The sequence below is a fragment of the Dipodomys spectabilis genome, unplaced genomic scaffold, assembly GCF_019054845.1.
Source record: "Dipodomys spectabilis isolate Male_0828 unplaced genomic scaffold, ASM1905484v1 ptg000504l, whole genome shotgun sequence".
Taxonomy (NCBI): domain Eukaryota; kingdom Metazoa; phylum Chordata; class Mammalia; order Rodentia; family Heteromyidae; genus Dipodomys; species Dipodomys spectabilis.
Window position 1 is genome coordinate 3279833 of NW_024871181.1, and position 27668 is coordinate 3307500.

A 27668-nucleotide genomic window follows, 5' to 3' on the forward strand; every position below is an offset into this window, starting at 1 on the left:
TGCTCAATGGTGTACTGCCCAGTGCCCACCAGAGCAGTGATCTGGAAGTGGATGAGCCATCACGGGCTCGTCAAATCCAGGGATCTGGAAATAGACTCAGCAGGGGCACCCTAGGGACAGGGCTGAGGTCTTTGCAGGCCGGAGGAAAGTACCCACTGGGGCAGTGAGGTGCTTTGACTTATTGCCAGAAACGCCCAGCTGTGGAGGCACTGGCTTCTAAAATCCCAGCTCTGCCCAGTGTAGAGGAGTTGGCCCTGGGCCCAGCCAGGCCTCAGGCTTGCTGGTGTACCAAGGCCAGTGGGTGTGCACAGTCACTGGCAGGCCACCTTGGAGAGGCTGGAGGCCTACAGACCTGGGGGGGGCAGCTTGGTGGCTCTGGGCTAGGCCCCTTGTGCTGGCCGAGGGGTCAGGAAGGGGACCTGAGGGCCAGATGGGGGACTGGCAGCCGCAGTTGGTCCCAGCCCCTGTGGTTCTCTCTCTCCCCTCCTCCCCCTTTCCCTACTAGTCGATCGGTTCACTTTCCCGGCCCTGGAAGAGGATGTGATTTACGACGACGTTCCTTGCGAGAGCCCAGATGCTCATCAGCCCGGTATGGCTCTCCAGGCTTCCTGCCCCTGGGGTGGTGATGGGGGATCTCCTTCTGCACTGGCCCCCATGCTCCCCTCCCTGCCTCTCACGCCCTCTGGGTGGAGCTTGGACCGGGACTCTGGCATGGGCTAAGCAGGGTGAGGTCCTGGTTGGGATGGTGCCTCGTCCATGGATCCCCAGGGAGGGGACAGTCACCCTCAACATGCAAGAGGAGGTGCGATCCAGGCTTCCCGGCGCTGTTGAGGAAGAGGACACAGCTGGGGAGAGCCTGTGCTCTGTGGGGAGAGCCTGTGCCCTGCTCCGGGCTAAGCGCAGAGGCAGGACAGGGAGGCTGGAGATGTCACAGAGAGGACTCTGGGTGGGAATGGGGTGAGCACTGCTGACCCCAGAGAGGAAAAATGGAGGGGGGTTAACAGCTGTCAGGGGGGTTAACAGCCGTCAGAGAGCTTGGCTGGCACAGGTTAGACCAGGTGTTCCTTGTCACTTACATATGCGTGTGTGTGTGTGTGTGTGTGTGTGTGTGTGTGTGTGTGTGTGTGTGTAGACATAGCGATGTCTTTATTAATTGTTCTGCCATGCTAAGGATGGAACCCAGGGCCCTGGGAAGTCAAGCACTTGAACCACGCCCCCCTCTCCCCCAATGTCACTAGCCCTCCTTTTTTTTTTTGTTCCATCATGGGACTTGAACTCAGGGCCTGGGCTCTGTCCCTGAACATTTTTTGTTCAAGGCAAGTGTTCTACCACTTTGAGCCATAGCCCCATTTCTGGTATTCTGGTAGTTAATTGGAGAAAAGAGTCTCACAGACTTTCCTGTCCAGGCTGGCTTTGAACTGTGCTCCTCAGATCTTAGCCTCTGACATTGTTAGGATTACAGGTATGAGCCACCAGTGCCCAGATCTTTATTCTTCTTAGAGACAGGGTCTTAATATGTAACCCAGGCTTGAACTCTTTGTTTTTTTCTTTTCCCTGCTAATACTAGGGCTTGTAACCCAGGCTTGAACTCTTTGTTTTTTCTTTTCCCTGCTAATACTAGGGCTTGAACAGAGGGTCCTGGGCTCTTGAGCTCTTTTTTTTTTTTGTGTTTTGTTTTTTTTTTTCTCACAGCTGGCTCTCTACCACTTGAACCACACTTCTGTTTTGTTTTGGTAGTTAATTGGAGAGAAGAGTCTCATAGGCTTTTCTGCTGGGGCTAGCTTCAAGTCATGATCCTCAGATCTTACCCTCTTGGGTAGCTAGGATTACGGACGTGAGCCACCATCTCCTGTCTTGTCCTTGAACTCTTGCTTCTCCTGGACCTTGGTGGCTGAGTTCCAAGATTACAAGCATGTGCTGCTGGTCACACGCTGAGTCATGTACTCTGCTTCAGAACTTCACATTGGGGTATCATGACCTCATTATCCAGACCAGGAAATGAGGGAGCCCTGGCCTGTGTCTTCTCTGGGCCTCATCTTCCTGCTTGCCTCAGAGGAGGGGTGACCCTGTGGCAGCTCAGCCGGGCACTGAGTGGGGAAGAGGTGTCCAGCTGCCGGTGGAGGAGACCACTGTGTGTGGGTTTCCGCCTCATGGCCACCCCCAAGATCTGGGCTCGCTTTTCCCACCTGGCTGGTGGGTTCCCCTACTCTAATAATAGGACAGTGAGTCGAATGTGCTTTCCTTTGTTTTTTAACTGTTTTTTGGGGGGGGATTGAACCCAGGGCCTCACACTTGCCAGACAAACAAGCGCTCTACCACTCAGACCCCGCCCCCAGCTTACCCCAGCTTTCAAAAAAGGTCACAGCCTGTGTGTCAGCCCTGCTTGGTCTCAGCAGACATTAGTCATTATTATCTTTGCCTCATTAAAAATAACCTCTCCCATCCTGGGACTCTCCTAGCTTTCCTGCAGGGTGGGGCTGGGGGGCCTCCTGGGCCCTGTGTGGGTTTTGTACCAACCTGCCAGGGGGCCCGCATGAGCGGCCACTCCTGCTGGACCCTGTCGTGGGCCAGGCTCTTTTGTGGGCAGCCTTTGTGTCCATGCCTCTCCCCCTGCCCTAGCCCCCATGGCCCTGGATTCTTCTCAGCCCATCCCAGAGGGATTCTCACTCACAGAGCCACTCCTCTGTGCTCCCCAGCGGTGCTCCCCGAGCAGGTTGTACCTCGTTTCCTCCATGTGGACACAAGCTTTCTAGTCTGTGGCCCTCCTCCAGGTTATAGGAGGGTGGATGTTGGGGTGCGGAGCGGCCTGCCCCAGCTTTCTCGTGCTGGAACCTGGGGTGGGAACTCTGCCCTCTGGACCACGTCTCCCACCTGACTTCACAAGCACCTCAAGAATGCTCTGGTGGCCTCTTCCCCTCCTGAGGGGACTCTCAGCTTTTTGTCCTCACGTTTTCTGCCCCAGGTGTGTCCAGTGGGGCTTTGGAAGAATAAGGACCTCTGCTGGACTCTGGGCCAGGTTTACCCACTGACGGGGCCCCCCACTGGGCCACAGGGGCGCTCAGGTTGGGGACAAGGGACCCTGTGCAGGGGCTTGGCCCTGTGGATAGCCAGCTTTTTCTTGGTTATTCCAGGGATGCCCTACCAATCACCATCAGTCCCTGACGATGCTGAGGCCCCCAGCCCAGACTTGACCCTAGGGGGCCTAAGGGAGCCAGCGCTGGATCCTGGGGGCGGGGGTCAAGGAAAGGATTGGACACAGTTTTTGGGCTTTCTTCCACGTTCTTCCACTTCCTCCATCTCCCTGGAGGGCATAGTGCCATAGCCTATGGGTTTCAGAGCCAGGGCCCCACTTATTGGCCACGTCCTTGCTCCCTTCCTCCACCTCTTCCTCCCCCTCTGGTGTCAGAGCGTGGGCCTGAGGCCTGGAGTCTGGCAGGCTAGGCCAGGGCCTCTGGCTCACCGGACGGTCCCCCGCCGACAGGGGCGGAGAGGAGCCTGCTGTACGAAGATGTGCACCGCGATGGGGCGCCTCGGGAGGCCGAGGACCTAGGCTGGAGCTCCAGCGAGTTTGAGAGCTACAGCGAGGACTCGGGGGAGGAGGCCAAGCCGGAGGCAGAGCCCGCCAAGCACCGGGGCTCCTTCCAGCCCAAGGTAAGGGAGCCGAGAGCGTCTGACATGGCCTGGGCACCTTTGGAGCGAGGTGGTGGGGGAGAGGTTGGCGGCCAGCAAGTGGGCCTAGGAATGGTTTCCAGCAGTGTGTAGTGAGAGGAGAACAGTGGTTGTGGTGAGCTTCACACACCGTTAGTACCTGGCTCCCCACATTGCTGTGCCGACCCCATTAGTGGCTTATGATGTTCATGGGTTGGGGTTGAACTCTAGAATGCTCTTAACACCCCAGGGAGCCCAGCCATAAGGTTGGAGCTGGCCTTCACTGAGATCCGTGAGCTGGGTCCACCTGCCCTCGGTGAGTATGTTCTCAGACCAGTCCTCAGGCCATGCAGGACCACCTTGTCCTGGGCAGGGGACGGGCCACATCAGAGCTGCCTGCCGCCCAGGGCTTTTCAAAGTGGCACCTGTGCTTTTGGCATTCGTGGTGATTCTGCCTGGAGTGGAGCTACTCCTGTGTGTGCCTTCCCCCTGCCCCCTCCCCCCCCAGGAACCACATGAGCCTGGATTGCCCTCCAGTTCCTCCCCCTCCCCCTCCCCCTCCCCCTCCCCCTCCCGCTCCTCCTCCTCCTCCTCCTCCTCCTCCTCCTCCTCCTCCTCCTCCTCCTCTTGGCTCCTCCCCTATTGGTCCCTGGAACCCCATGCTGAGAGGCCCTGCTTGACCAAAGGTGGCTGGGTCCCTTTCAAACTCCTTTTTAGAAGGACACAGACAAGGCAAGGGAGGTCTGCCTCTGAGCCAGCCCCACGGAGGCCAGGCAGGGGCCAAGACGGGGCCCAGGCTGCGGCGTACCTCTGGCCATCCCTGAGTCTAGGGGGTCCCTTTGAGTGCCGGCCAGCCAGTCTGGCAGCTGTTTGCTCCCTGGGACTGGCTCCCACATCCCAAGCAAGCCTAGGACTGAGCAGTCTATCTGAGCCCCAGTTTTTATCCCACCAAGATTCAGGACCATGACGGAGCTGTAGAGAAGGGCTTAATGCTTGCCCATGAAGTGTAGCACGTAGCGCCCCGTGTGCTGAAGTACTTAGGACTCTACTGTGTGCCAGGCCGTGTCTCAGGTAGGGGTGGGGAGATAGGGGACCCGAAGCCCTGGCCTGGACTTAGCTGACCTCTGTGGTGTGGGGAACCTTTTTTTTTCTGCCAGGGGCTATTTAGATATTTATTTATAACATCATTCTCAAGGCTGGACTTATTGCATTTCACTCTGAAAGAAGCTCCTCCTAGATTGGTTGAGTTTCGAGTCCTGCCTGCAGTTCGTTGCCTTGGCAGGGGTCAGACCAAATGATTTTTTGAGGGCCTTATATGGCCCGAGTGCCAGACGGTCCACACCCTCCTCTGGGAGGTGGAGATACCGTCTGTAGAAAATAGATTTCTGTGAGCACGGCCAGCTTGACCACATGGCGGCCAGGGGCTGGCGCTCCTTCACGCAGCCAGGTGAGTCAGGGCTGGACCCCGCAGTCAGAGGGATTGTCCAGGTGTGGTGGGCTGGAGGACACGCCGGGCACAAGCCTGGGCAACACAACCTGCCTTGGGAAGGGCCACTAAGGTGGTGTGGCCCTTTAGTGCCCCTCTCCCCCCCCCCCCCCCCCCACGCCAGCATCGCCTCTATACCACAGGGCAATGGTCAGGGAATTCTTGAGTCCTAGGCCTGATTTCTTAGCTTCCGCTGGTCCCTCCTTTTCCCCCATGGTGGCTACCGTAGCCCTGCCTTCCTGATGGGGACTGGGAGAGAACCCTGGGCATCCCTGAGGGGAGCAGGATCAGTGGGCAGTGAGCTGAAGTCACAGATGCTTGGGCCTGCCTCCCATCCTGGCCACCTACCTTTTAATTTGATCTCTTGCCTCCAGGGGGCGCAGGAGGCCCGCAGAAAAACTCAAGGATGCTGGGCTGGGTCTCTCTCTCTCCAGGGTCTGGCCCTGGGGAGACCTGGGGTCCACCCCTCCCCGGTTTTGCCCACTTCCTCTTAGCAGACAAACCAAGTTCCTGGAATTGCTAACACAATGATTTATTTTTCTTTTCTTCACCGCTAAAGCCCACCTGCTCCCTGAGCAGCAGGCTCCCAGGGAGCCAGGATGATGGGCAAGGGCTTTCCCTCTGCTGCCCACCTCTGCCCAGGACCCTGCTGAACGCTTCCTAGGAGTGTCATCCTTCTGGGCCTCTCAGGTCACCTGCTCTGGGGCCTGGCATTGCTGCAGCTGCATGTTTAGCCACTGCTGCTTGGCTGTGTGTGCTGTGTGTTAATGGGCAGTGGGCATCTAGGGGAGCACTTTGTCCTGTCTGTTGCATCTGACTATGGTCCTGGCTCCTGACCAGTGGCGAGACAGGAGCTCCTCCTTCCGGGGGTCCCAGAGGGGCCAGCTCTCGGTGGGTGGACTCTTGCTGGGAGAGTGATTGGCAGCTCTGCAGAGGGACCGTCTGAAAAGCACCTAATACAAGTGTAACGTAAACAGCTTCCCATGTCCTATTGGTCCTCAGACAGTCCTGCTGCCAGCCACTCAGGTCAGTGGGGGATTGTTTCCAGGTGTGGGGTGGGCTGCAGTGAACCCCTCTGCTCTCTGCTGGGTGACCTCTTCAGAACCAAGGTCACTGGCCCAACTGGGGACAGGGGCTGGGTGGGCTCCTTCTAGAAATGCCTGACACATTCTGGCCGGCTCAGCAAATGACCCGTGGTCCTAATGTTTCCTTGCACTTCTAGTCTTGAGGGAAGCAAAGACCTTTATGGTTTATTTTGTCAAGCTCTTGGTGGCAGAACAGATCTCATTTTATCTCTGCCCAGGATCCCATCCTGCATCTTTCTCTCCCCAAAAAAGAATCAGGTTCATTTCTAATACCTCAGTGTTAACAACAAGCACTGAGCTTCTTATTTTGTTGATCAGAAAACTTAGGAGAGAAGATCAGAGAGGCCAAATGGAGTGATTAGGATCACACAAGCCAGTACCTGGTAGAGTCAGAACCGAACATCACATATGGATTAAAAAATACCTCATCTATCTGTCCATCATCTACCATCCCTCCACCCACCCATCCATCTATCTATCATCTATCCACCCATTCATCCGTCTAATTCATAAACCGGTGTAGTTGTATTTTGAAAGGCAGTGCAGTAGTGGCTTCCTTTCTTTGAGTACTTACTAAGCTCTGGGTTTTACATGTGGCGTCCACTTGGTTTGCTCAGCATCCCTACGAAGTCACTCTTCTTAAAGCCACTTTATGCCAGCAAAGAAGCTGCACCTCAGAGAGATAAAGAGAGTTTTTCCAGCAAGTACTGGGAGCCATGCCTTGCGTGTATGACTCAAATTCCCAAGCCGTCTCCTTGTCAGTTTCTCCAGCAGTGGTACTTGGCTCGGACTTCTGTGCCGTTTACCACACACCGCCTATGTCTGTAAATGTTTGTCTCTTCTTCTGTCCATCCACGCTCTAGATAGTCTATACGCATCCCTCCTTCATGCAGCCACCTTCATTAGTTCATCTCCTCCTCAGAGGTGCACTGGAGCCTAGCTTCCAAGAGCTCAGGAACCAGCTAAGCACAGGTTCACACTCAGAGATGGCACTTTGGTAGCTTGGCATTGTCCTAGGGGGGAATGGGGGACTTCTACTACGAAATACTACAAAGCAGCTACCTATTTATGGGAAGCCAGTTGTTAACTAGTTGCCTGTCAGTGCCCATCCATCCATCCAATCCATCCATCCACCCATCCATCCATCCATCCATCCATCCCCTAATTCCCTGCTAGCTTTTCATCTTAAAAGTACACCAAGAACCTTTAATTGCAAGCCTGATGCTGGGCTGGGATGAAGAGAAGCCATAGTCCTTAATTTCAGGGCATTATTTCCCTTTCCCCAGAGCAAAGGGACTGGGGCTTGATTCCCCCCACACCAAGCCCCCCGCCCCCCGGCCAATCTGTGATTCTCATTGGCAGAGGCCCAGCCCATGGCTGCCTGGCCGTTGGGGTGGAACTACTGGAGCTCATTCCAGCCATACCTGACAGTTACTGCTTGGGCCCAGGGCTGCCATGTCCTGCCTGCTCCGATGATCCATCTGCCACTTGACCTGAGTCTCCTTTTTCCCCTGTTGTCTATGTTTTGTTTCCTCCCTGTCCTGGCTGCTCCTCTCACCTGCTCTCCTTCTGCCTGGCCGCTTGGGGGCTCCAGCTTTCTCCAGACCTGACTAGGCTAAAGGAGAGATGCGCCAGAACTAAGAGAGACATCTTGGCTTTAAGAGTTGGGGGGAGAGACATGCAGGAGTTGAAGCACAAGTGCGACTGTAAGGTACTGTCCGTCGGCCCCGCCCTGTCCCCAGGGGGCCTTGCTGCTGCGCTGGGCTGCGGCGGGCAGGCACGTATCTCCAGGCCCAACCCTGAGACTCTGAACCTGGCCGCACCTCACATCTGCACCGCAGTGGGGATGGTACCTTACGTAGTAGCCAGCCGTACCTGCCTGGACCTCCCCGTCCTGTCACAGAAATTCTAATGGTCCATGAGGATGCCTGGGTAGGGGAGGGGGTGGATTTCAATCTTTAGGACCCCCAGAATTACCCAGGGTTCCTTGTTAAAAAAAATGCAGGTTCCTAGCTGCGGATGGTGTAGTGGTGCATTGCCTGTAATCCCAGCACTTTGGAGACTTGAGGCGGGAGGACTGCAAAATCGAGGCCAGCCAACCAACACCAGGACTGGCTGGGCAGGCCTGTGAGGTGCTTGGCCGTGAGAGCCTCAGTGGAGACTGGCCACTGTAACTATCTCATGGTTGGCTGGCTGGTCCCAATGGCACCCTGGGGACAGCTGTCTTTCCACCAAGAATGTAGCCTGATGGCTGTAGAGCTGAGGCTCCAGCCTGGGCGTTTTAGTAGCCTGGTCTCCCTGTGGCTGAGCCTGAGTTCCCAGAAGGAAGAGGCGGGGAGGGGGGTTTCCCAGATCCCCCGCAGCATCTGAGACCCATCAGAGTGCTGGGGCTTAGGGAGGTCCCCGGAGGCAGAGCAAGGTGCAGCCCCGGGCCAGCCATGTGCCGTGAGGATGAGTACGTGTGCCAGGCTCTCACACAGAACTTTCTGGTCTAATCCCCGGATGCTCTTTTTTGGACTTGGGGAAAATGTCCAGTGTAGGGCTTCAGATGACCTCCCAAATACCAGATCAACCTCATAGATGGCTTAGGAGGGGAATTGGGCCCAGGAACAGAAGTTTCCAGTCTGGTATGTGCCCCGCTTTTGAAAAATGATGCACCCCAGGAAATACGGGCATCGTGGTGTAACCTCTGCGATTGCCATCTGCCCCTACCTAGATTCTCAAGCGTTGTGCCCTGCCTGTCAAGAAGCCAAGAGCCCCAGGGAGAGAAGTGAGCTGGGAGGGGTTCTTTCTGCCCAGGGTGACTTCCAGAAAGCTGCCCTGGCTCCTGACGAGCTTCTGCCTTGGGCAGCCTCTGTAGCCAGTCCTCTTCTAGATCCCTGAGAAGTTCATGGCCCTGCAGCTGAGGACCAAGAGGCTGGCCGAGGAGGCCAGAGCCCCACTTCCCCAGCACAGGCTCTCTGCCTTCAGACAGAGGGGCTCCTGAGCACCACGAGTGCACCGTGCCCTGGGGATTGATTAAAATGAGATGTATGCAGGGGTCTGGACCTCCATCCTGGCAGCTGAATGGAATCCACATGACCACCTGCGGGATGGCACCTAGTTCCGGCTGTGTGTTGGAGAAGGCATCCAGGTTGGGGCTGGGAGTGAGGGACGAAGAGGACAGAGACATGACGGGACAGTGGCTGCCCCCGGGCGCCCAGGGTGCTGCTCCTGGGCGTGACACCCTCCTCCTGCTTTGTGTCCTGCTTGGCTTGCTATGTCAGCACCACAAGGAATGGGCGTCCTGCGTGCTTTGCAAACTCAGCTCTTCCTTCTGCCGGGCAGCAGCTCAGAAAGGAACCTGGCTTTGGGATAGCAAGGGCCGGGGCTGCTGACTTGGGCTGAGCAGCAGATGGATGAGGCGGCACTTACCTCCTGTTAGTGACCCAGGCCTGTGGCCCAGCAGGCCTCCCCAGAGCTGCCCCCCCTCCCCTCCCCGGGCCTCCCAGGCCCTTCCAGGGGGGGCAATTGTACCATTAGTTCATGTTCTCTGGGGGAAATTGAGGCAAAGTGACTTGTCCACTTGCTGGGGGAATGTCAGGATTTGAACCCAGGCCTAGGACTCCAGCCCCCTCCCCCCTCCGCTATTCTACCATCTCTTAATTGGGAGCCTGGGTACATAGATTGTCCTGGAGGAAATGGGTGAGGGTCAGCCCTGTCCACAGGGAGAACCCCGGGCCATGAATACACCTGTTCCCCCCCTCCCTTCCCCCAACGGTCCCTCCTGGCCTCTGCTGTTCGCCATGGGGGCAGCATGGGCTGGTGGCTCTGCCGTGTGGTGCAGCCGGGCTGCAGCCCCTCTCCTTTGCCTCTCTGACAGTCCCTCTCCTTCACTCAGATGACCCAGCTCATGAAGGCTGCCAAAAGCGGAACCAGGGACGGGCTGGAGAAGACGCGGATGGCCGTCATGCGCAAAGTGTCCTTCCTACACCGGAAAGATGTCCTTGGTGAGGTGCTACGCTGCCCGGCCTGGGAGGGCGTGGTGCTCTGCTCTGCTCTGCACCGGGAGTAAGGGGGGGCCCATCTTCGCCACCCTCTGAGGTCATACAGGGCGGGGTGACACTGGGCTGGGTGACTGGCCTCTTCTGGCTGGGGGTGGTGGTGGTGGTGGTGGTGGTGGATGAAACCCCAGATGTCCCAATCGGTCTTGACGTGGCAGGCATCACGCCCCTCCCCGATGCCAGTGTCCTGGCCTGGCCTGGGTTTACCCTGGCCGCCTGTATTCTGGCTCAGCGGACCTCATCTTCACTATTTCTCTTCATCCAGTCAGGGTTTTCCCAATACCTGCTAAGTCCCATCCCCCCAAGCTGCGTGCAGGGTACCAAAATCAATTCCACAGCGTTTCCTCGAGGGCCCGGGTGCCCTGGGGAGGGAGGGCGGCGGGGACATCCATGGAGAGGACCGGTCAGCCAGTGGTCCAGTATGTTCCCTGCGGGGAGGTGTGGAGGAAGTGGGTATAGACAAGGGTGAAAGGTAAGATGGGAGAAGAAGACCCAGGTCCCCTGGCAGAGGGGAACAGTGCTCCTGGAAGAGGATAGAGCATGTGCAAAGGCCCAGAGGTGGCAAGGTAGAAGATGCCCAAGAAACAATATTGATGGTGGATGCATGTTGAGTACTTATGTGCCTCCATTCTTCTGAGAACTTGGTTGTGTGGATGCAGAACAAGGCAGGGAAGGCCAGCACATTCCCACATGCAGGTAAGGGGACAGGCACAGAGGGGTCAGGGGTCTACATGAGAGACACACACACACATACACAGACACACAGACACATGGACACACAGACACACACACACAGAGGCCTGAGGCCTGGAAGGGGAGGAGGAGGTCAAGGCACACACACACACACACACACACACACACACACACACACACACACACCACACAGCACACACACACACACACACACATACACAGACACACACACACACACACACACACACACACAGAGGCCTGAGGCCTGGAAGGGGAGGAGGAGGTCAAGGCACACACACACACACACACACACACACACACACACACACACACACACACACACACACACACACACACACACACACACACACACACACACACACACACACACACACACACACACACACACACACACACACACCACACATACACACACACAGACACACACACAGGCCTGGAAGGGGAGGAGGAGGTCAAGGCAGGTTGGCGGGGCCCTATGGGCCTTGCTGGACATAGAAAGGTCATTTAGGTTTTAGACAGATTTGATTAATTACTACTTGTTACCATTCATTCAGTACACCCCCCCCCATTCCCACCCCTACCCCCTGTGTTGTTTTTTTTTTCCGGGCCTGAGGCTTGAACTCTGGGCCCGGGCGCTATCTCTGAACTACAGCTTTACTACTGGCTTTTTCTGTTTAAGTGGGAGATAAGAGTTTCATGGACTTTCTGGTCTGGGCTGGCTTCACACTGTGATCCTCAGATCTCAGCCTCCTGAGTAGCTGGGATGACAGCCGTGGGCCACTGGTGCCCGGCTACTGATCCGAGTCTCCTCTGGGCCCTGGCCTCCTGGCTGTGACCTGGCCTAGTCCCTCCTCTGGAGGGATGGTCAGAACCCCCACCTGGGGACGGAGTGGGCATGCCCGCTGTCTGGGGCTGCCTATGGCGGAGCCTCCAAAGAAAGGAACAGGCCTGGCGGCCAGGGACAGCTTCTGGGACCTCCTCCCCCACCCACTGACTCGGGCCTTTCCTAAAGTGACCCTCCCACATGGTGTTATTAATAGCCGGGCAGGGCTCAGATCCCAGGCCAAGAATGTTACCCAGCAGTGTGTGGGGGAAGAGGAAGCCTCGGAGCCAGCGGCTGGGGTGGGTGCACAGAGATGCCCTGGGCATCATGGGGGCCAGGCAGGAGGGCCCCCGCCACTCCCTCCTCCACCCCTACCCCCACCCCGTCATCCGCTACCCCTCCTCCTCCTCCATCTCCTGCTCAGGTAAGGGTCCACCATGGATGCCTGCTCCCCCAGCCACCCCCGGGGTGGCTGGCACTTCTTCTTTTCTCCACCCTCTCCCACCCCACCTCCCCACTTCCTGCCCCCTGCAGAGGCCATGTGCCAGGTCCCATCTCCGGGTTCCTGAGCCTCGTGTGTGTGTGTGTGTGTGTGTGTGTGTGTGTGTGTGTGTGTGTGTGTGTGTGTGTGGTGGGGGGGGGGCAGGGTACTTGGATCCTACAAGGACAGGCCTGGACTCTCCTCTGAGAGAGGCTGCCATCTGTCCCCTTCTGTTCCAGTGTGGAGACCCCTCCCACACCCCCCACCGATGCAGGCCCAGGACTCTCAATCAGATTCTAGGCAAGCATTGTCCTTGGGACCTCTCATTAAAGGAAAAAATAAAAGAAAAAGAGGGTGTAGCGCAGATCTGTTCTTCTCGGGACTTATGTCCCTCCCTATTTTTAGTGCTGGGGACAGGGATACGGTGGTTGGCCTTGGCTGGGCCGGCGCAGGCAGGTCTGAACAGGGAATTCAGGCAAGGCTGGTCCCAAGATTGAGGCCGGGTTCTGTTCCTGCTGGGTCGCTCATTCCCTCTTCTGCCATCCCTGTCTCCCACGGCATGTGAGTGCTCCTGGGTGATTCCGGGCTCCTGGGGCAGCTGGGCAGCCGGGAGACTGGCTTCAGCCCCTCAGGCCCGGCACTGGTCTGGGTGGCTCTCAGTTCCCTGGGGCCTGAGCAGGCTGTGCTATCCTCACCTGAGCTGCTGCCCCTGGCCCGTCCGACTTCCCAGGTGACTCGGAGGAGGAGGACATGGGCCTCCTGGAGGTCGGCGTGACAGACATCAAGCCCCCAGCCCCGGAGCTGGGCCCCATGCCCGATGGCCTGAGCCCGCAGCAGGTGTGTGGGGAGCAGAGTGTGGGGGCCTGTGGGTGGGGGAGGGGGAGGGCAGGGGGTGTCTGGGTCTTGAAGGGGCAGTGACAAGTGGGGTTCCGTTCCACATTGTTGTTTTGGGGGAGGGCGAGGTCCCGGCATCTGGTGAGTTTGTCTCTGGGCCCCAGGACAAGCAGAGCAGGTTGTTGGTGAGGTGTCCTTTGAAGAAGGGAATGGGACAAGTAAAGCCTGAAGCATGCTGACCTGTCTAGCTTAGGAAGGACTGCCAGGTGTCCACACGTGCAGGCCAGGGGCTCCTGAGTCCATCACGGCGTCTGCTGGGAGCTGTGGTGGACGCCAGCTGCGTTTCACAGAGCAAGACCAGGCAGCTGTGCCCGGCTGGAGACCCTGGCCAGGTCACAATTGACCCTCTTGGTCTGGATGGGAGAGGTGTCTGTCCGCAAGCTCACGGGCAGGGCTGTGGGGACAGAAAATCCTGATGTCTGGCCTCAGGATGACAGGGCCACACCGGCCTCATCCCTGCCCACAGCCTTCAGCTGGGGTGGCAGGAAGCGTGCCCCTCCGTGGATGCTTGCTGGTGGTGGCATGCGGCATGGTTCCTCCCCTGGCCTCAGGGTTGAGGTCCACAAGTACGTGGCTCTGAGAGGCTTTGGGCGTTGCTCATGGTTTTCAGAGAGCCAGGCTGAGCCTGGACTCCCCACTTTCAGAGTGTCTCTCTCTCTCTCTCTCTCACTCTCTCTCTCTCTCTCTCTCTCTCTCTCTCTCTCTCTCTCTGTCTGTCTCTGTCTCTGTCTCTCTCTTACCTCTGGGGGCCCCTTCCTGGACCAGATGTTCTAGTGACCCCAGACCCTTGGCTCTTGGCAGAGGACAGTTTCAGATCTGCTAGGGACAGTTGACAGCTTTGGTTATGGAGGCTCAGGGTTCAACCGGCATGTGTTGGGCAGAGGCCAGGGGAGCGCTGAATGCCCTGGGGTGCCATGGACAGCCCCTCGGAGTTACTCAGCCCAAGTCCGGGCACTGAGGTTCAGGATTCAGCTCCACATGGGCACTGCCCGGAGTGGAGTGGTTGGTGCCACAGCCCCAGCTTGTGTGACGTGGGGTGGGGGGGGGCATTTGTGGGAGCGGTGGGAGGAGAGGATGGGTGGCTAGAGTTGGCAGAGGGAGCTGGGCTGTGGCCGCGGGGCCAGGACTGACATTCTCAGGACAGCCAGGACAGGGAAGGGAGAGGAGAGGAGAGGTGGCCGCCCAGCCCTTGGTGCAGATGGACAGACTGCACTCACACAAGACATCTTTGTGGGGGCACTCAGCCTGGCCCAGCCCAGCACTGAGAAGGAGGGGGGGGAGAGAGGGGAGAGGGGAGGGAGAGGAAGGAGAGAGAAGGGAGAGAGAGGGGAGAGAGAGAGCTAGAGGGGGAGAGAGGGGGAGGGGGGCAGAGAGAGAGAGAGAGAGAGAGAGAGCGCTAGTCCTAGCACTCAGGGCCTGGGCTCTGCCCCTGAGCTTTTCTTGCCCTAAGGATGACACTCTACCTTTTTTTTGTTGTTGTTGTTGTTTTTGGTACGGTTGTGGGGCTTGAACTCTGGGCCTGGGCGCTGTCCCTCAGCTCTTCAGCTGAAGGCTAGCACTCTACCACTTGAGCCACAGCGCCACTTCCGGCTTTTTTCTTTTTGCTTATGTGGTGCTGAGGAATCGAACCCAGGGCCTCAGGCATGCAAGGCAAGCGCTCTACCACTGAGCCACCTTCCCAGTCCCACACTCTACCATTTGAACCACAGCTCCACTTCTGGCTTTTTGCTGGTTAATTGGAGATAGGAGTCTCACGCCTTTTACTACCTGGGCTAGCTTGGAACAGCGACCCTCAGATCTCAGCCGCCTGAGTAGTTAGGATGGCAGGCATGAACCCGGTTCCTGAGGGACATTTTAAAGGCGGATGCCCAGGTCACCTCAGGACCAAAGGACTCACAATGTCCAGTGGGAGGGTGTAGGCAGGTGACAGGATGTTTTAAAGGTCCCACGTGATTCCACCGCGCAGCAAAGTTTGTGACCTATGACCGTGCCACGCCCGGGGGAGCGAGGGAGAGGGTTACCCTGCACCTGAGCCGGTGCTGGTCGGCAGCACTGAGGGGCTTGGTGCCCTCTGGGCTGGCCTGATGCAGGCTGGGGGAGGGGGCGATGAGGAACATGGGCGGAAAAAGGGAAGGGAGATGAGATGGTCAGGGAGGGATGGTGCCCACCCACCCGGCCGGCCTGTCAGAGGGGCAGGTACCGCTGCATTCCCCCCTGCCACACTGTAGGTGAGGCTGAGACTTCATATCCGCCTAAGATGGAAGTGGGAGGAGAGGTAGTGACTTCCCCCTCCCTGGGTGTATGCGAGCGGAAGCCAGCAGGATCTGCTCTCCTTCCTTCCCGGGGGCCTCAGCCTGGGCAGCATGGTGTTTCTCCCTGGGGTCTATGAGTGGCTGTGGAGCCCCTGTGTCCTGTGTCTGCAGTGTCCCTTCCTGTCCCCCCTCCTGTCCCCCCCCACTCAGCAGCCGCCGTGCCCCCCCCCCCCCCCCGCAGCGTGTCCGCTGGCCCCCTGTGTGACTGTAGCTCTGCCTGGCAGGTGGTCCGGAGACACATCCTGGGCTCCATTGTGCAGAGCGAGGGCAGCTACGTAGAGTCCCTGAAGCGGATACTCCAGGTGCCTCCTTGGGTCTCGCAGGGGAGGAAGGGAGGAAGGGGGGCACTTCCTAAGGAGCATTTGGGAAGGGGACCCCACACTGGCCTTGTTTAGGGGGGGATGGCAGGAGCTCCAAATGGGAGGGTTCAGGTAAGGGTTCCCCAGGCCCCGGTGTTCATGCTCATGGCTAGTAATGAAATTGGGATTCCCCCAAATGAGAGGGTCGAGGCAGGGCGGGCCTCTTTCATGCCCAGAAAGGTGCTGTGTCTTCCTGGCCACTCTGGGACCCCCCCGGGGCTCCGCAAGGCGGGGATGGGGGGTGAGAAGCTCCTGGTTTCTCACAGGGGGATCACTAAGCCCACGTGAGTGCCATGTGTCCTGGGTGTGCTGCCCTGGCCTGGGGTTTGAACCCCTGACTCCATGACTCTTCCCGCTGCCAGTGTGAGGCCACCTCTCTGAGTCTGGGCCTGCTAGGAGGGTGGCACTCCCTTGGACAGACACCTCTGGGTGTCCCCAGCTGGCCAGCCCCTCCCTCGGGGCTGCCTCCCTAGCACAGAAAAGACCCTCCTGCTCCCCGCGACCCAGCTTAGCACAGAAGTCCCAGGGGCTGTGATGGGCAGCGAGAGAGGAGAGGGGCATCGCGTTCACGGAGAACCTTCCAGAAGGATGTGTGAGGAGGGAGGGTGTTTCTTCACCCTGCAGGAAGGTGTGGGTGTGTGTGGGGGTGTCTGCCGCGTTCCCTCAGCCCTGACGGCCCCCGGCTCCCTGCAGGATTACCGCAACCCTCTGATGGAGATGGAGCCCAAGGCGCTGAGCATCCGCAAGTGCCAGGTGGTATTCCTCCGGGTGCGGGAGATCCTGCACCTGCACTCCATGTTCCAGATCGCCCTGTCCTCCCGCGTGGCCGAGTGGGACTCCACGGAGAAGATCGGGGACCTCTTCGTGGCCTCCGTAGGTGTCCCCAAACACTTTTCGTGGCCTCCCCCCTGGGTAGAACCACAGCCAGCCTGACCTCAGAGGTCATGTGATCCAGTCTCCCTCCTCTGCTGGGGCCACTTGCCTGAGCCAGCGGGGCCGGAGGGCAGCAGGGCCCCCAAGTCTACATGGGCTATGCTGGGGGTGGACGCGGCCCCTTGGAGTGCCGAGATGGCCTTTGAAGAGGACCTCCAGGCCGAGCGCAGCCACCACCTGGCTTGCCCAGATGGGGAACCCCCTGGGATACCAGTGGCCTCCAGCCACCTAAACTACCCTCACCCAGCACTCAAAGAGCGATGGGCTGCTGGAGGATAAGCTGGCTCAGGCAGTGCTCAGGGTCCCAGGGGTGCTGGAGAAGAAGACCTGGCCTTGGAGGTCAGGTCTGGTCTCCCGAGGTCCTGGCCTGGGTTTGGGATCTCAGACAGTTCTAGAGGCCCCTCCGGTCTCTGGGGCCTGAGGGGGGTGCAGGGTGTAGGGAAGGCCAAGCCAGCTAAAAGAAAAAAAGATCAGCTGGGCGCCGGTGGCTCACACCTGTAATCCTAGCCACGCAGGAGGTTGAGATCTGAGGATCACTGTTCAAAGCCAGTCTGGGCAGGAAACTCCATGAGACTCTTATCTCCAATGGACCACCAAAAAGCTGGAAGTAGAGCCGTGGCTTAAGTGGTAGAGTGCTAGCCTTGAGCACAAAAAAAAGGAAAAGAAGAAACGTTACAGGACAGTGCCCAGGCCCGGAGTTCAAGCCTCAAGATGGCACATATATATATAATATATATACACATACATATGTATGTATGTATATATATACATATATATATATATATATATATACACACACACACATACACATATATACATATAGTCTTGAAAAACCACAGGGTTTGGTAGATCCTCTGAATGGACAGCATCCTTGGCTGGTGTGTCTGGGGGGCTGTGGCAAGGAGGGAGGGTGGGTTCCATGCCTATGCCCTGCCTTCTACAGCTCAGCTCTAGAGACATCACTATGGTGAGAGCTGGGGGCCCTGTCCAAGAAAACACATATAAAGCAAATAATATCCCCTCCCTCTGTGATCTTGGGGTGATTTCTGCTTCTTCAAGCCCAGATTCCCTTCCCAAACAGAGCGGCAGGTCAGCTGGCCTCACGGGTTTGCTGCCTGCCCCACAGAGATGACACCTCCCCCCCCCCCCACTTCTTTACAGTTTTCCAAGTCCATGGTGCTGGACGTATACAGCGACTACGTGAACAATTTCACCAACGCCATGTGCATCATCAAGAAAGCCTGCCTCACCAAGCCAGCTTTCCTCGAGTTCCTCAAGGTGGCCCCGGGCTGTCCAGGCCGCTGACCAGGGCTGGGCTGGGGGAGGCTGAGCACATGGGAGGTACACGTCAGCCCGGAACTTGATGTCACAGCTGTGACCTGCACCCCTGCCCGGCCCCTTTGGGGATGCCTCAGTTCTGTGGGGGAGAAACTACTTCTTGATCCCCGGAGGGGGCAAGGATGAGCTAAAGGCTCTGTGGGAGGCAAGGGTCCCCGAGCTGTGCAGCCGGGAGGGCAGGCCTGCGAAGCCCCGTAGGGGGTGTGCGGGCTCCGCCTTGCAGCTCTGGGGCTATGGCTAGGGCCTGGGGTTCCTTGTTTGAAAATGAGGAGGGTGTCTCCCCAGGTCCTGGGTGTCAGTCACTTGGGAGGATGGAGGCTCAGGGCTATGGTTAGCTTTGGAGTCCGTGAGGGGCTATGGTCAGGTTCCCCAGATGCTGGAAGAGGAGCAGGTGAGGTCGACAGAGCCCTGGCTACAGGGAACTGGCATCCATGGAGGACACGGATGGGTGGATACTAGAGACTCAGTGGGAGCCTCTGGGTCTGACTTCCATTGGGTACTGGAGGCTCAGCGGGGAGCTCGGGAACTAACTTGCCCTGGGTACGGGGGTTCAGTGGGAGCCTCAGGGAGAGATTTGCCCCAGGTACTGGGACTCAGTCAGTGGGAGCCTTGAGGACTGAGTTGCCCTGGGTACGGGGGCTCAGTGGGAAGCTTGGGGACTGAGTTGCCCTGGGTACGGGGGCTCAGTGGGAAGCTTGGGGACTGACTTGCCCTGGGTACTGGGGACTCAGTGGGAAGCTTGGGGACTGACTTGCCCTGGGTACTGGGGGCTCAGTGGGAAGCTTGGGGACTGACTTGCCCTGGGTACTGGGGGCTCAGTGGGAAGCTTGGGGACTGACTTGCCCTGGGTACTGGGGGCTCAGTGGGAAGCTTGGGGACTGAGTTGCCCTGGGTACTGGGGGCTCAGTGGGAAGCTTGGGGACTGAGTTGCCCTGTGTACTGGGGGCTCAGTGGGAAGCTTGGAGACTGAGTTGCTTTGGGTACTCAGCGGGAGCCTCGGGGACTGACTTGCCCTTGTCCTCCCCAGCGCCGACAAGTGTGCAGCCCAGACCGCGTCACCCTCTATGGGCTGATGGTGAAGCCCATCCAGAGGTTTCCACAGTTCATCCTCCTGCTTCAGGTACTGCCAGGGGTTCGGCTTCTGCTGGCCTGGGGGTGGGTGTGGGTGGCACAGATGATCAGGGCTTGCCTGGGGCAGTCAGAGTCCTCCCACCCCCAGGGTGAGGCTCCGGCCTCACCTTCCTCCTGCACTGCAGTGCATCAGGTTCCATGGCACGTTGGGTCCTTCTGCCCAGAGCAGGCAGCAGTCGGTGACAGCCACAGGGCCCTGGGACCCGAGGGCCTTAGCTGCCAGTGGAGGGACGGTGGTGTCTTGGCCTCTGTTTACTCACCAGTGAGTGGTCATCAGTGCATCAGCGCCAGTGAGCGCTTTTCCGTATTTGCCACCAGTGGACCAGTGCTGAGCGGGGGATCTGGGGCGTCCCCTTCATGCCGCAGTCCCCACCTCCCCCTCCGCCAGCTCTCCTTCTGTGCCAAGGAGACTCTGTCCATTAAGCCCCATCTGGATGCCCCCCTGCAGCCACCCCGCCCTCCCCGTCCAGCAGCCCTGTCCTGCCCACTGAGCCCAGGGATCCTGCCACTCTAGGAGCCTCCTGCCTGCGGAATCTCGCAGTGTTTGTCTTTTCGTGAGGACGTTGTATCCTCAGGTTCATTCGCCTTGGCATGATGTCAGAATTTCCTTCCTTTTAATTTACTTATTTATTGTTCCTTTAAAAGTTTGGTGCTGGTCCTGAGACGTGAACTCAGGGCCTTGTTCTCTCTTGGCTTTTTTTTTTTTTTTTTTTTGGCTCAAGGCTGTTGATCTCCCATTTAAGCCGCAGCTCCACTTCTGGCTTTTTTTTTTTTTTTCTTTTTCTTTTCTGGTTTATTGGAGGTAAGAGTCTCACACACTTTCCTGCCCTGCCTGGTTTTGAACCATGATCCTCAGATCCCAGCCTCCTGAGTAGCTAGAATGACAGGCATGAGCCATCTGTACCTGGTGATTTCTTTCCCTTGTTGAGGCCCGTGTGTGTTTGAATGTATAGAGCGGCCACGTTTTACCCCCCCAGCTATCACTCAGTGGCCATCTTATTTTGGCCATTGTGAGTCGCACTGCTGTGGGCACAGTAGACGGATGTCTCTAAGAGCCCTTGTGATGACAGTGCTGTTGAGCATATACTCTGCGAGGCACACAATGATCTTATTCTCTTCATTCATTAGCAGCCCCTCTGGGCTATTCTACACCCAGTACCAAGCTGCACCCTTCAGACCTGGTCTGTGGGGGTGGTGTGGGGGCATAGCTTTGCCCCAGCCCAGAGAAGGCCTGTGTGTGTGTGTGTGTGTGTGTGTGTGTGTGTGTGTGTGTGGTGCCGTGTCCCAGTCTTGGCTCATCTCTGGCTGGTAGGACATGCTGAAGAACACCCCCAGGGGCCACCCGGACAGGCTGTCTCTGCAGCTGGCCCTCACGGAGCTGGAGACCCTGGCTGAGAAGCTGAATGAGCAGAAGCGACTGGCTGACCAGGTGGCTGAGATCCAGCAGCTGACCAAGAGCGTCAGCGACCGCAGCAGCCTCAACAAGGTGAGAGCAGCCTCCTCCCCCCCCCCCCCCCCCGCCCCCTCTGCCGTCCCCACCTGCGAGGTTCCGATGTTCTTAGAGAGAGGGGCAATCTTTGTTTCTCCAAACCCACTGCTCTGGTCTCCCGGTTCAGATTCTCACCTGGAGCCCACATTTATCGCTGCACATGCTATTTTAGGGTACAGGCAGCTTTTAGTTAAAACAAGAGGCTCTGGGTTTAAAATTCAGATATTGTTTGTGCCACTGGTGCTTGCTGTCTGGCATCGGGGGACAGCCTCAACCTCTCTGAACCTCACTTGCATCCTCTGGTAGGAGGAGAATTCAGTAGCATCAGACAGCCAAGGTTGCTTGAAGATACATGAGGAGGAGGACCAGCCCCTTCCAAGAGCCCTTAGTAGAGGAAGAAGAGAATGGAGGCCATGGTCTGCTGTGGTATTGGCCTACACTGGTATAGCTTAATAAAAGCAAAACAAAAGCCCTTAAAATGCGCAGATGAATATTCAGAGAGCCCTAGTTTTAGAGCACAGGCCACCTTACCACAGCTCCTGTTTGCCTTCCACCCCATCCCGGCCTGCAGTTCTGGACCCCTCTCCCTCCCTCTGCGCATCGCTGGCCGTGGGAGGGGGAGGGGACCTGCCTCAGCCTGTGGGAAGGCTGTCTTTGTATCAGCCTATGGGAGGTTTTCATGTCTTGGGGGGGGCGGAAATCGAGGAGCCCTTTCCTCAGGCACAAGGCCTCAAACACAGGACTTCCTGTTCTCCCTCGGCTTTTTTGCTTAAGGCTGGCGCTCTACTGTGGAAGCCACACCTTCAGCCTGGCTTTTATGCTGGTTAACTGGAGAGGAGATGGAATCTCTCAGGTTTTCTGCTCCCCAGCTGGCTTCAAACCATGACCCTCAGATCTCAGCCTCCTGAGCCGCTGGGATTACAGGTGTGAGCCTCAAGTGCCCCTTGCCTCTCTGTAGGGTCTGAGGCTATGGCTGGCTGTTCCAGAGAGGAACAGGGAAGAGTTCTGCAGTGCCCGGGAGGACAGCTGGCAGCCCCGCTCTTATGCACCACAGTTGCCAGTGCAAAGATCTCTGCGGCTGGCACCGCTAGGCCCACGGGCCCGTGGGGCAGGTGTCCCTTCTTCTCAGGTCCCTTTTTAGGCTGCAGATGGACTGGGGTCTCTACACTGTATTTCTAAGATGAGGGAAGTCGTTGGCAACCTTTAAAAACTGAGAGATTTTCCACAAGATCCTGACTGGCAGATGTGAGAGCGGCTGCCCACATCCCTCGCATTCCTCTCCCCACTAGCGCCACCTGCTGGCTGGAAGCCCTCTGGGTTTGCCCCCTCTGTTCAGGGGCCCAGAGCTGGGGATGAAGACGTGTGTGTGTGTGTGTGTGCTTGTGTGTGTGTGTGTGTGTGTGTGTGCGCGTGCGCGCGTGTCCCTATCCATTCAGGATTTTTCAGGGTATTGCCCACTTCACCATCCTGTCCTGAAAGCCCGCAGGTTTGCAATGTCTCTGGAGGGCAGAATTCAGCCCAGGATGGCTACCTATGCCATCCTTCATGCCTGGGAGGTTTTCCTTTCATTCACCCCCAGCTCCCTGTGTGGGGTACTTGGGGATCCTTTCCTCTTTGGTTCACACATCTTTGAGCTGAGCACATGCAAAGGAGGTCTCCCCTGGAGACCTGCTGTTGGTACGTGGTGGCGGCTGGCTGGAAGTCAGGGCCACCGGATTGACGCTGAGGAAGGCAGGCCCTGCAGGCCTTGAGCCTGTTTTCACCTCTAGCAAGGGAGGGCTGAGCTGGGCAGCGGTGAGATGCTGTGGTGGTGGTCACATGTGGTATCCCCCTCGGAGCTCTCCCGGGACGGTCCTGACCCGTGAGTTGTTCTCCCTTCGTCACCCAGAGAAGCAGAAATGAAACTGGGCGTAGCCCGAGCCGGAATCGTGCCCCTATTTCAAAAGAGCTGATTCAGGAGCCCGTGGAGGGACCGTTTGGGCAATATCCGTTTTTTTTTTCCCCTCCTATTCTTGTCTTTTCAAAGAAATCCCTGTGAACCAGTAGGGGAGGGCGCCCCTGGCAGTGTCTGGCGGAAACCTTCTGCCCTCAGGACCCTAGTCAGGTTTTCGTGAGCCTCTGCATCTGGCTCAATTGTGCAATCAGGGTGAGCGCCGCGCTAGCAGCTGTGAGCGATCTGGGCCATCCCCCTTCCTGTCATGCAATGCCCTGTCCACCCTGCAGGGGGCAGCACCTGCAGCCTGTCACTTTACCTATGGTATCTCCTCATCTGGGAAGTGGGAGGTCTCACAGGACCGCTCCTGGATTAGAGGGAGATGGAGCGGTGTTTGGGATGCAGCCACACCCTGTGCCGCTTGGACAGTTGGTTGTGCGGCAGACTTCGGTTGATCCTTGTGTATCTCCAAGAGGGCAGAGCATCCTCTTTTGGGTAGGCCTTAGGTGGCCTTTCCTTTCCCATCTAGTAGGGAAAGAAGAAAAGAAGGAAGGGAGGGAGGGAGGGAGGAGAAACGACGTCTGTTAGAGGCACAGCTTTTGGCGATATGTTTTTCTGGACCTCTCTCACCATCCCTGTGTTTCCCAGTCCTAGCGGGTTGGTGGGGCTGGTGTGAGCAGGTGAGGGTGGAGCTGGGGCTCAGAGCCAGTCTCTGTAGGTCAGGATGCAGCATGCCGCAGTGAAACCATCACCAACAGCGCCCCCAGGCAGAGGCCCGGGGACACCCCCAGGCAGAGGCCCGGGGAGTCTACGGTGTGCTGAGTGCAGGGCTGGTGCTGCAGGACTCCTTTGCCCTCCTGGGCTGCGCTCAGATTGCCCCTGTTCCAGGCTTAATGTGTTGCTGGTGGCATCTTGAAATCCTAACTGCTTTTGAGCCTAGGCCTGTGCTTTATTAAGTAACTAAGTCATAGACTTCGGTGATGCCCAGTGCCTCCCCAGCCTTGTGGCTTCTGCCTGTGGGCTCTGGGGTGGTAGAAATGCCCAGAGCCAGCCGGAGCCTAGGCTGGGACAAGGGGGTTCTTTCTTAGGCTTAGGGGCCCATGGGCCTTTACTTAATAAAGCCCAGTTACTTAACACAGCCACTCCAGTGGCCTCAGCCGCAGAGGGCAGGCTCTGCCTTGGCGGCTGGGGAAACTGAGGCTCAGGCAGGCAAAGGGTGCTGCTAAGGGGACCCAGCCAGGTGGGTACTCGGGATTCCCAGGGCCTCCCCCGAGCAGAGAACCTGGCAGGTGCCCCATGGCCTCACTGCACAGAATGTACGGTCACCCCAAAAATGGAGGTCGCTTTCGCTTCTCAGCCTCACTCTCCTTCTTTCTAAGGCAAAAGGTTCCAAGTCTCTGGCACCTTCTGTGAGGTTTGCGTAGCCGTCTAGGCCCTAAACTGATGTGGCTCCTCCCTGCCCCTCCTCCAGCTGTTAACGTCCGGCCAGCGGCAGCTGCTCCTATGTGAGACGCTGACGGAGACGGTGTACGGAGACCGAGGGCAGCTGCTCAAGTCCAAGGAGCGCAGGGTCTTCCTGCTCAATGACATGCTGGTCTGCGCCAACATCAACTTCAAGTAAGGGCCGGCCCGGGCTAGGGAAGTGCCGACCTGGGTCTGGGCCTGGGCTCGGGCGCGGCCTAGGATAGCCTGGAGCAGTGTGGGCCTGGGTCCACCCGGCCAATTCACTTGCATGTGTGCCTTTAGGTATCAGGATGCACCCCAGATCTCTAGCTGTGACCACCCCCCCACCCCAGTGGGCTCCTGAGCGCTTTAGAACATTCTGGAAAGGGCATGACGGCAGCAGTAGCTGAGGTTGCTGCTGGGTGCAGGGCAGAGGGGAGGAGGTGGGGCTGGGGCTTGTGTACTCCATGTGGCACCACAGAGCAGGTTTAGGGCCACCTGGCGCCAGGTCACAGGTCCCGGCAGGGGAGAGAGCAGGTAGGGTGGACGTTTCTCCCACCCCAGGACCACGCATCTCAGGTCCCCTGTATGTCTTTGGCCCTCATGCTGGCCAGGGTTAGGTGTGGTATGCAAAGTGGGGTCCTAGGGGCCTAGTCCTGGGATACTGGTTAGTGGGATAAGGGCTAAGTCACTTAATCTCACGGAGCAGGGCTGTCTGGAGAGAGAGAAAAGCAGGCCCAGTCCAGGGGGACAGCGCCCCCCCCACAGTTGCTCTGTCTGTCCATACCTGGTCCTGTGGGCCTCATCTACTCCCCCCAATATCTACCCCTCCGGATGTGCAGCCCAGGGCCACCCCCACCGTCCTCGGAAATGGCTTCGCCCCAGTAACCACATTCCTTATTGTCTTTTCCCCAGGCCGGCCAACCACAGGTAGGTGATTTGGGGCTCAGGTGCTTGGAGCATGTGGTTCTGGCTCTGGGGCTGAAGTGTGGCCTCCCTGGTGCTCGGCCCCAGCGAGGGTCCCTGGGCTGCTGTGGCTTGGTTCTGGCCTGAGGTCTTGTGCTTGGGCTGTGTGGAGCCTGGTTGAGCTGGGGTGCTGGGGTCCGGCGCTGTGTTGCCTCTGGGCCCGGGGCATGGCAGGCGCTCAGGACTTCTCTATTCTGTCCTGGCAGAGGCCAGCTGGAGATCAGCAGCCTGGTGCCCCTGGGGCCCAAGTACGTGGTGAAGTGGAACACGGCGCTGCCACAGGTGCAGGTGGTGGAGGTGGGCCAGGACGGTGGCTCCTATGACAAGGACAACGTCCTCATCCAGCACGCGGGTGCCAAGAAGGCCTCGCCTGCCGGCCAGCCCCAGAGTGAGTGCAGCCCCCCCCCCCCCGCCATGGGACCCCAGGACCCGCCTGTGGGCACAGGCTGACCAGCGCCCCACGCCCTGCCAGCTCTCCCCGCCCCGCCTGTGGCTCGCCAGCGGCCTGCAGAGAGCTCCCCCCCAGGTGCCTCAGGCAGGGGTCTCCTTGCTGCACCCAGGGCATCGCCTGCACACTGTCCTCCTTGAGCTCCAGGGGACCCTGCTGTCTGGCTCCGCCTGGCTCCCGTTTCCCTGAGGCCCCTAGGCCAGAGGAGTGCCGTGCAGGGCCGCCTGCCGGCAGCGCCTGACCCTCTGCTCTCTGCCTCCGCATGGCTGCCCTGTTATGCTCCCAGGACCCTGCAGTGGCCGCCTGGCTCCTGTCCTTCTCTCCTTTCCTCGTCATTCCACCACGTGGCATCAAATCTGTGTGCCTCCCCCGCCACCCCGGTGCCTCCCCTCGCTCTTGGAATAGAGGTCCCATGCCCACTTTGAATGTCCCTCCCTTCCCCTCTCTTCCCTCTCCTCCCTGCCCAACCACTCTCCCCCCTGCTGGGGCCTCTGGGGTCCTCGGTAGCCCCTGCTCCCGTGGAAACAGGGTCATAACCTTGCCTTTTCCCAGAACGCCCTCCTGTCCTCACACATCTGCCCGTGTCCTACTCAGGGCGGCTTTCCTGATGGCTTCAGGCTCTAGGCGGTGTTTGTCTCATGATTGGTTGAGATTCTAACCTTGCTTGGAGCCTGGGGTACCAGCGAGCTAAGCCACAGGGCTGGCAGAGTGCAGTGCCCAGAGACACCTCCATAGGGCCAGAGGGTACTTGCATCTATCTTCTGCCCTGCCCACTTGCTGTCTGACTGGTGTGCCGGGAGGCCCCGTGGGCTTGGAGGGAGCGCGTGGCCGGACACCTGCTCTGACCGTGGCGCCCACTGGCAGACCTGGGAGGTGGAGAGAGCGGTGTCCCACCCCCTCCCCCTCTCGGCCCCTTGCTCTGACTCAGACTTTCTGTAGCTAGAGCCCCTGGTATACTGCCGCCCCCCCACCCCCACCCCAAAGTAGAAACACCTTCTTATTGAACCCCGGTAGGTTTCGGATGGGTTTTTATTATATCATTATTCAAATACATACACATAGAAGGCTTAGGGAGATCAGCTCCATATGTTTAGACCCCTTTAACAACGATAAAACCCAAACAAAACCACAAATTAGACACCAAGTGACGGGACAGTAAAATTCCCATCAACGGCATTAATTTAACGCGCTGGCGGATGGCGTGCTGCCGATCGTAAATGGCTCACGCCACGGGCGCGGCTCTGTCACGGTGCAGGGTCTCCATTGTCCCCCTGTCTGTCCCAGGGCAAGGGGTACACTGGGGCGGCCGCACCCACGAGGTCCCCCCAGGTCACTGTGGAGCCCCTCCTCACCCTCCCTCTGGTGTCTGTGATCTGTGACATTTCAGGTGTGTCCTGTCCAGGTAGTCCCCACGCAGGTCCAAAGACACCGTAATGGGGCTTGCTAGACATCGGCTGGCGGTGCAATGCCCCCTGGCCACCACTGCCCAACAAGAAAGCAGCCCAGACTAATTATTTTCTGTTTTGTTGTTTGTTTCTCCAGTCCTGGGTGCTGTCTGAGCCTCTTGGTGTTCAGGGCTGGCATTGTACCACTTGGGCCACAGCACTGTTTCCAGTGTTTCCTGAGTAGTTTATGAAAGTTAAGAGTGTCCCAGACTTTTCTGCTCGGGCTGGCTTCGATCCACCATCTTTAGATCTCAGCCTCCTGTGTAGCTAGGATGATAGGCGTGAGCCACGGCCGCCCATCTAACAGCCCGGATTTCTGGCGTGGTGTGCGTCTGTCTCTTACTGGCCATCATCATCATGCTGCCATTCTCCCTGGCATGGTCATCAGAGATCTGAGGCCACTCACCCTGCCCCACTGGCTCATCACCCAGTATCTTTCTCCCAGCACCTGGTTGTTAATTGGCTGTGTCTGTGCCTCCACCATCCCCCCCCGCCCCCCCCCCGTTCCCCCTAGGCTGTAAACTCCATAAGAGCAGAGATCCCACCTAGATGGTTTACGCACGCGCGTGTGCGTGCACTCTAGAACTAGAGTTTGAAGTCAGGGCCTGGATGCTGTTTCTTCATTTTTTGTTTTCTTTTTTCACTTGAGGCTGGTGCTTTACCACTTAAACCACAGCTCTACTTCTAGCTTTTGCTG

General features: G+C 58.1%; 1 protein-coding gene across 5 annotated transcripts in view; it reads left to right on the forward strand.

The window, feature by feature from the left end:
* Arhgef10l (Rho guanine nucleotide exchange factor 10 like) overlaps nucleotides 1-27668 on the forward strand; it is a 124103-nt gene that overhangs the window by 51537 nt on the left and 44898 nt on the right. The window contains exons 6-18 of one of the 5 annotated variants that reach the window (XM_042669736.1): nucleotides 506-589; nucleotides 3482-3651; nucleotides 7814-7930; nucleotides 10100-10208; nucleotides 13011-13117; nucleotides 15711-15788; nucleotides 16539-16718; nucleotides 17940-18056; nucleotides 19144-19236; nucleotides 20560-20733; nucleotides 24141-24286; nucleotides 25028-25042; nucleotides 25285-25466. In XM_042669736.1, the coding sequence (XP_042525670.1) occupies nucleotides 506-589; nucleotides 3482-3651; nucleotides 7814-7930; nucleotides 10100-10208; nucleotides 13011-13117; nucleotides 15711-15788; nucleotides 16539-16718; nucleotides 17940-18056; nucleotides 19144-19236; nucleotides 20560-20733; nucleotides 24141-24286; nucleotides 25028-25042; nucleotides 25285-25466 (1572 nt within the window). Of the gene's footprint in view, nucleotides 1-505; nucleotides 590-3481; nucleotides 3652-7813; nucleotides 7931-10099; nucleotides 10209-12032; nucleotides 12224-13010; nucleotides 13118-15710; nucleotides 15789-16538; nucleotides 16719-17939; nucleotides 18057-19143; nucleotides 19237-20559; nucleotides 20734-24140; nucleotides 24287-25027; nucleotides 25043-25284; nucleotides 25467-27668 lie in introns of those variants that run through there. The other 4 variants (XM_042669737.1, XM_042669738.1, XM_042669739.1 and 1 more) reach the window with 4 other exon arrangements.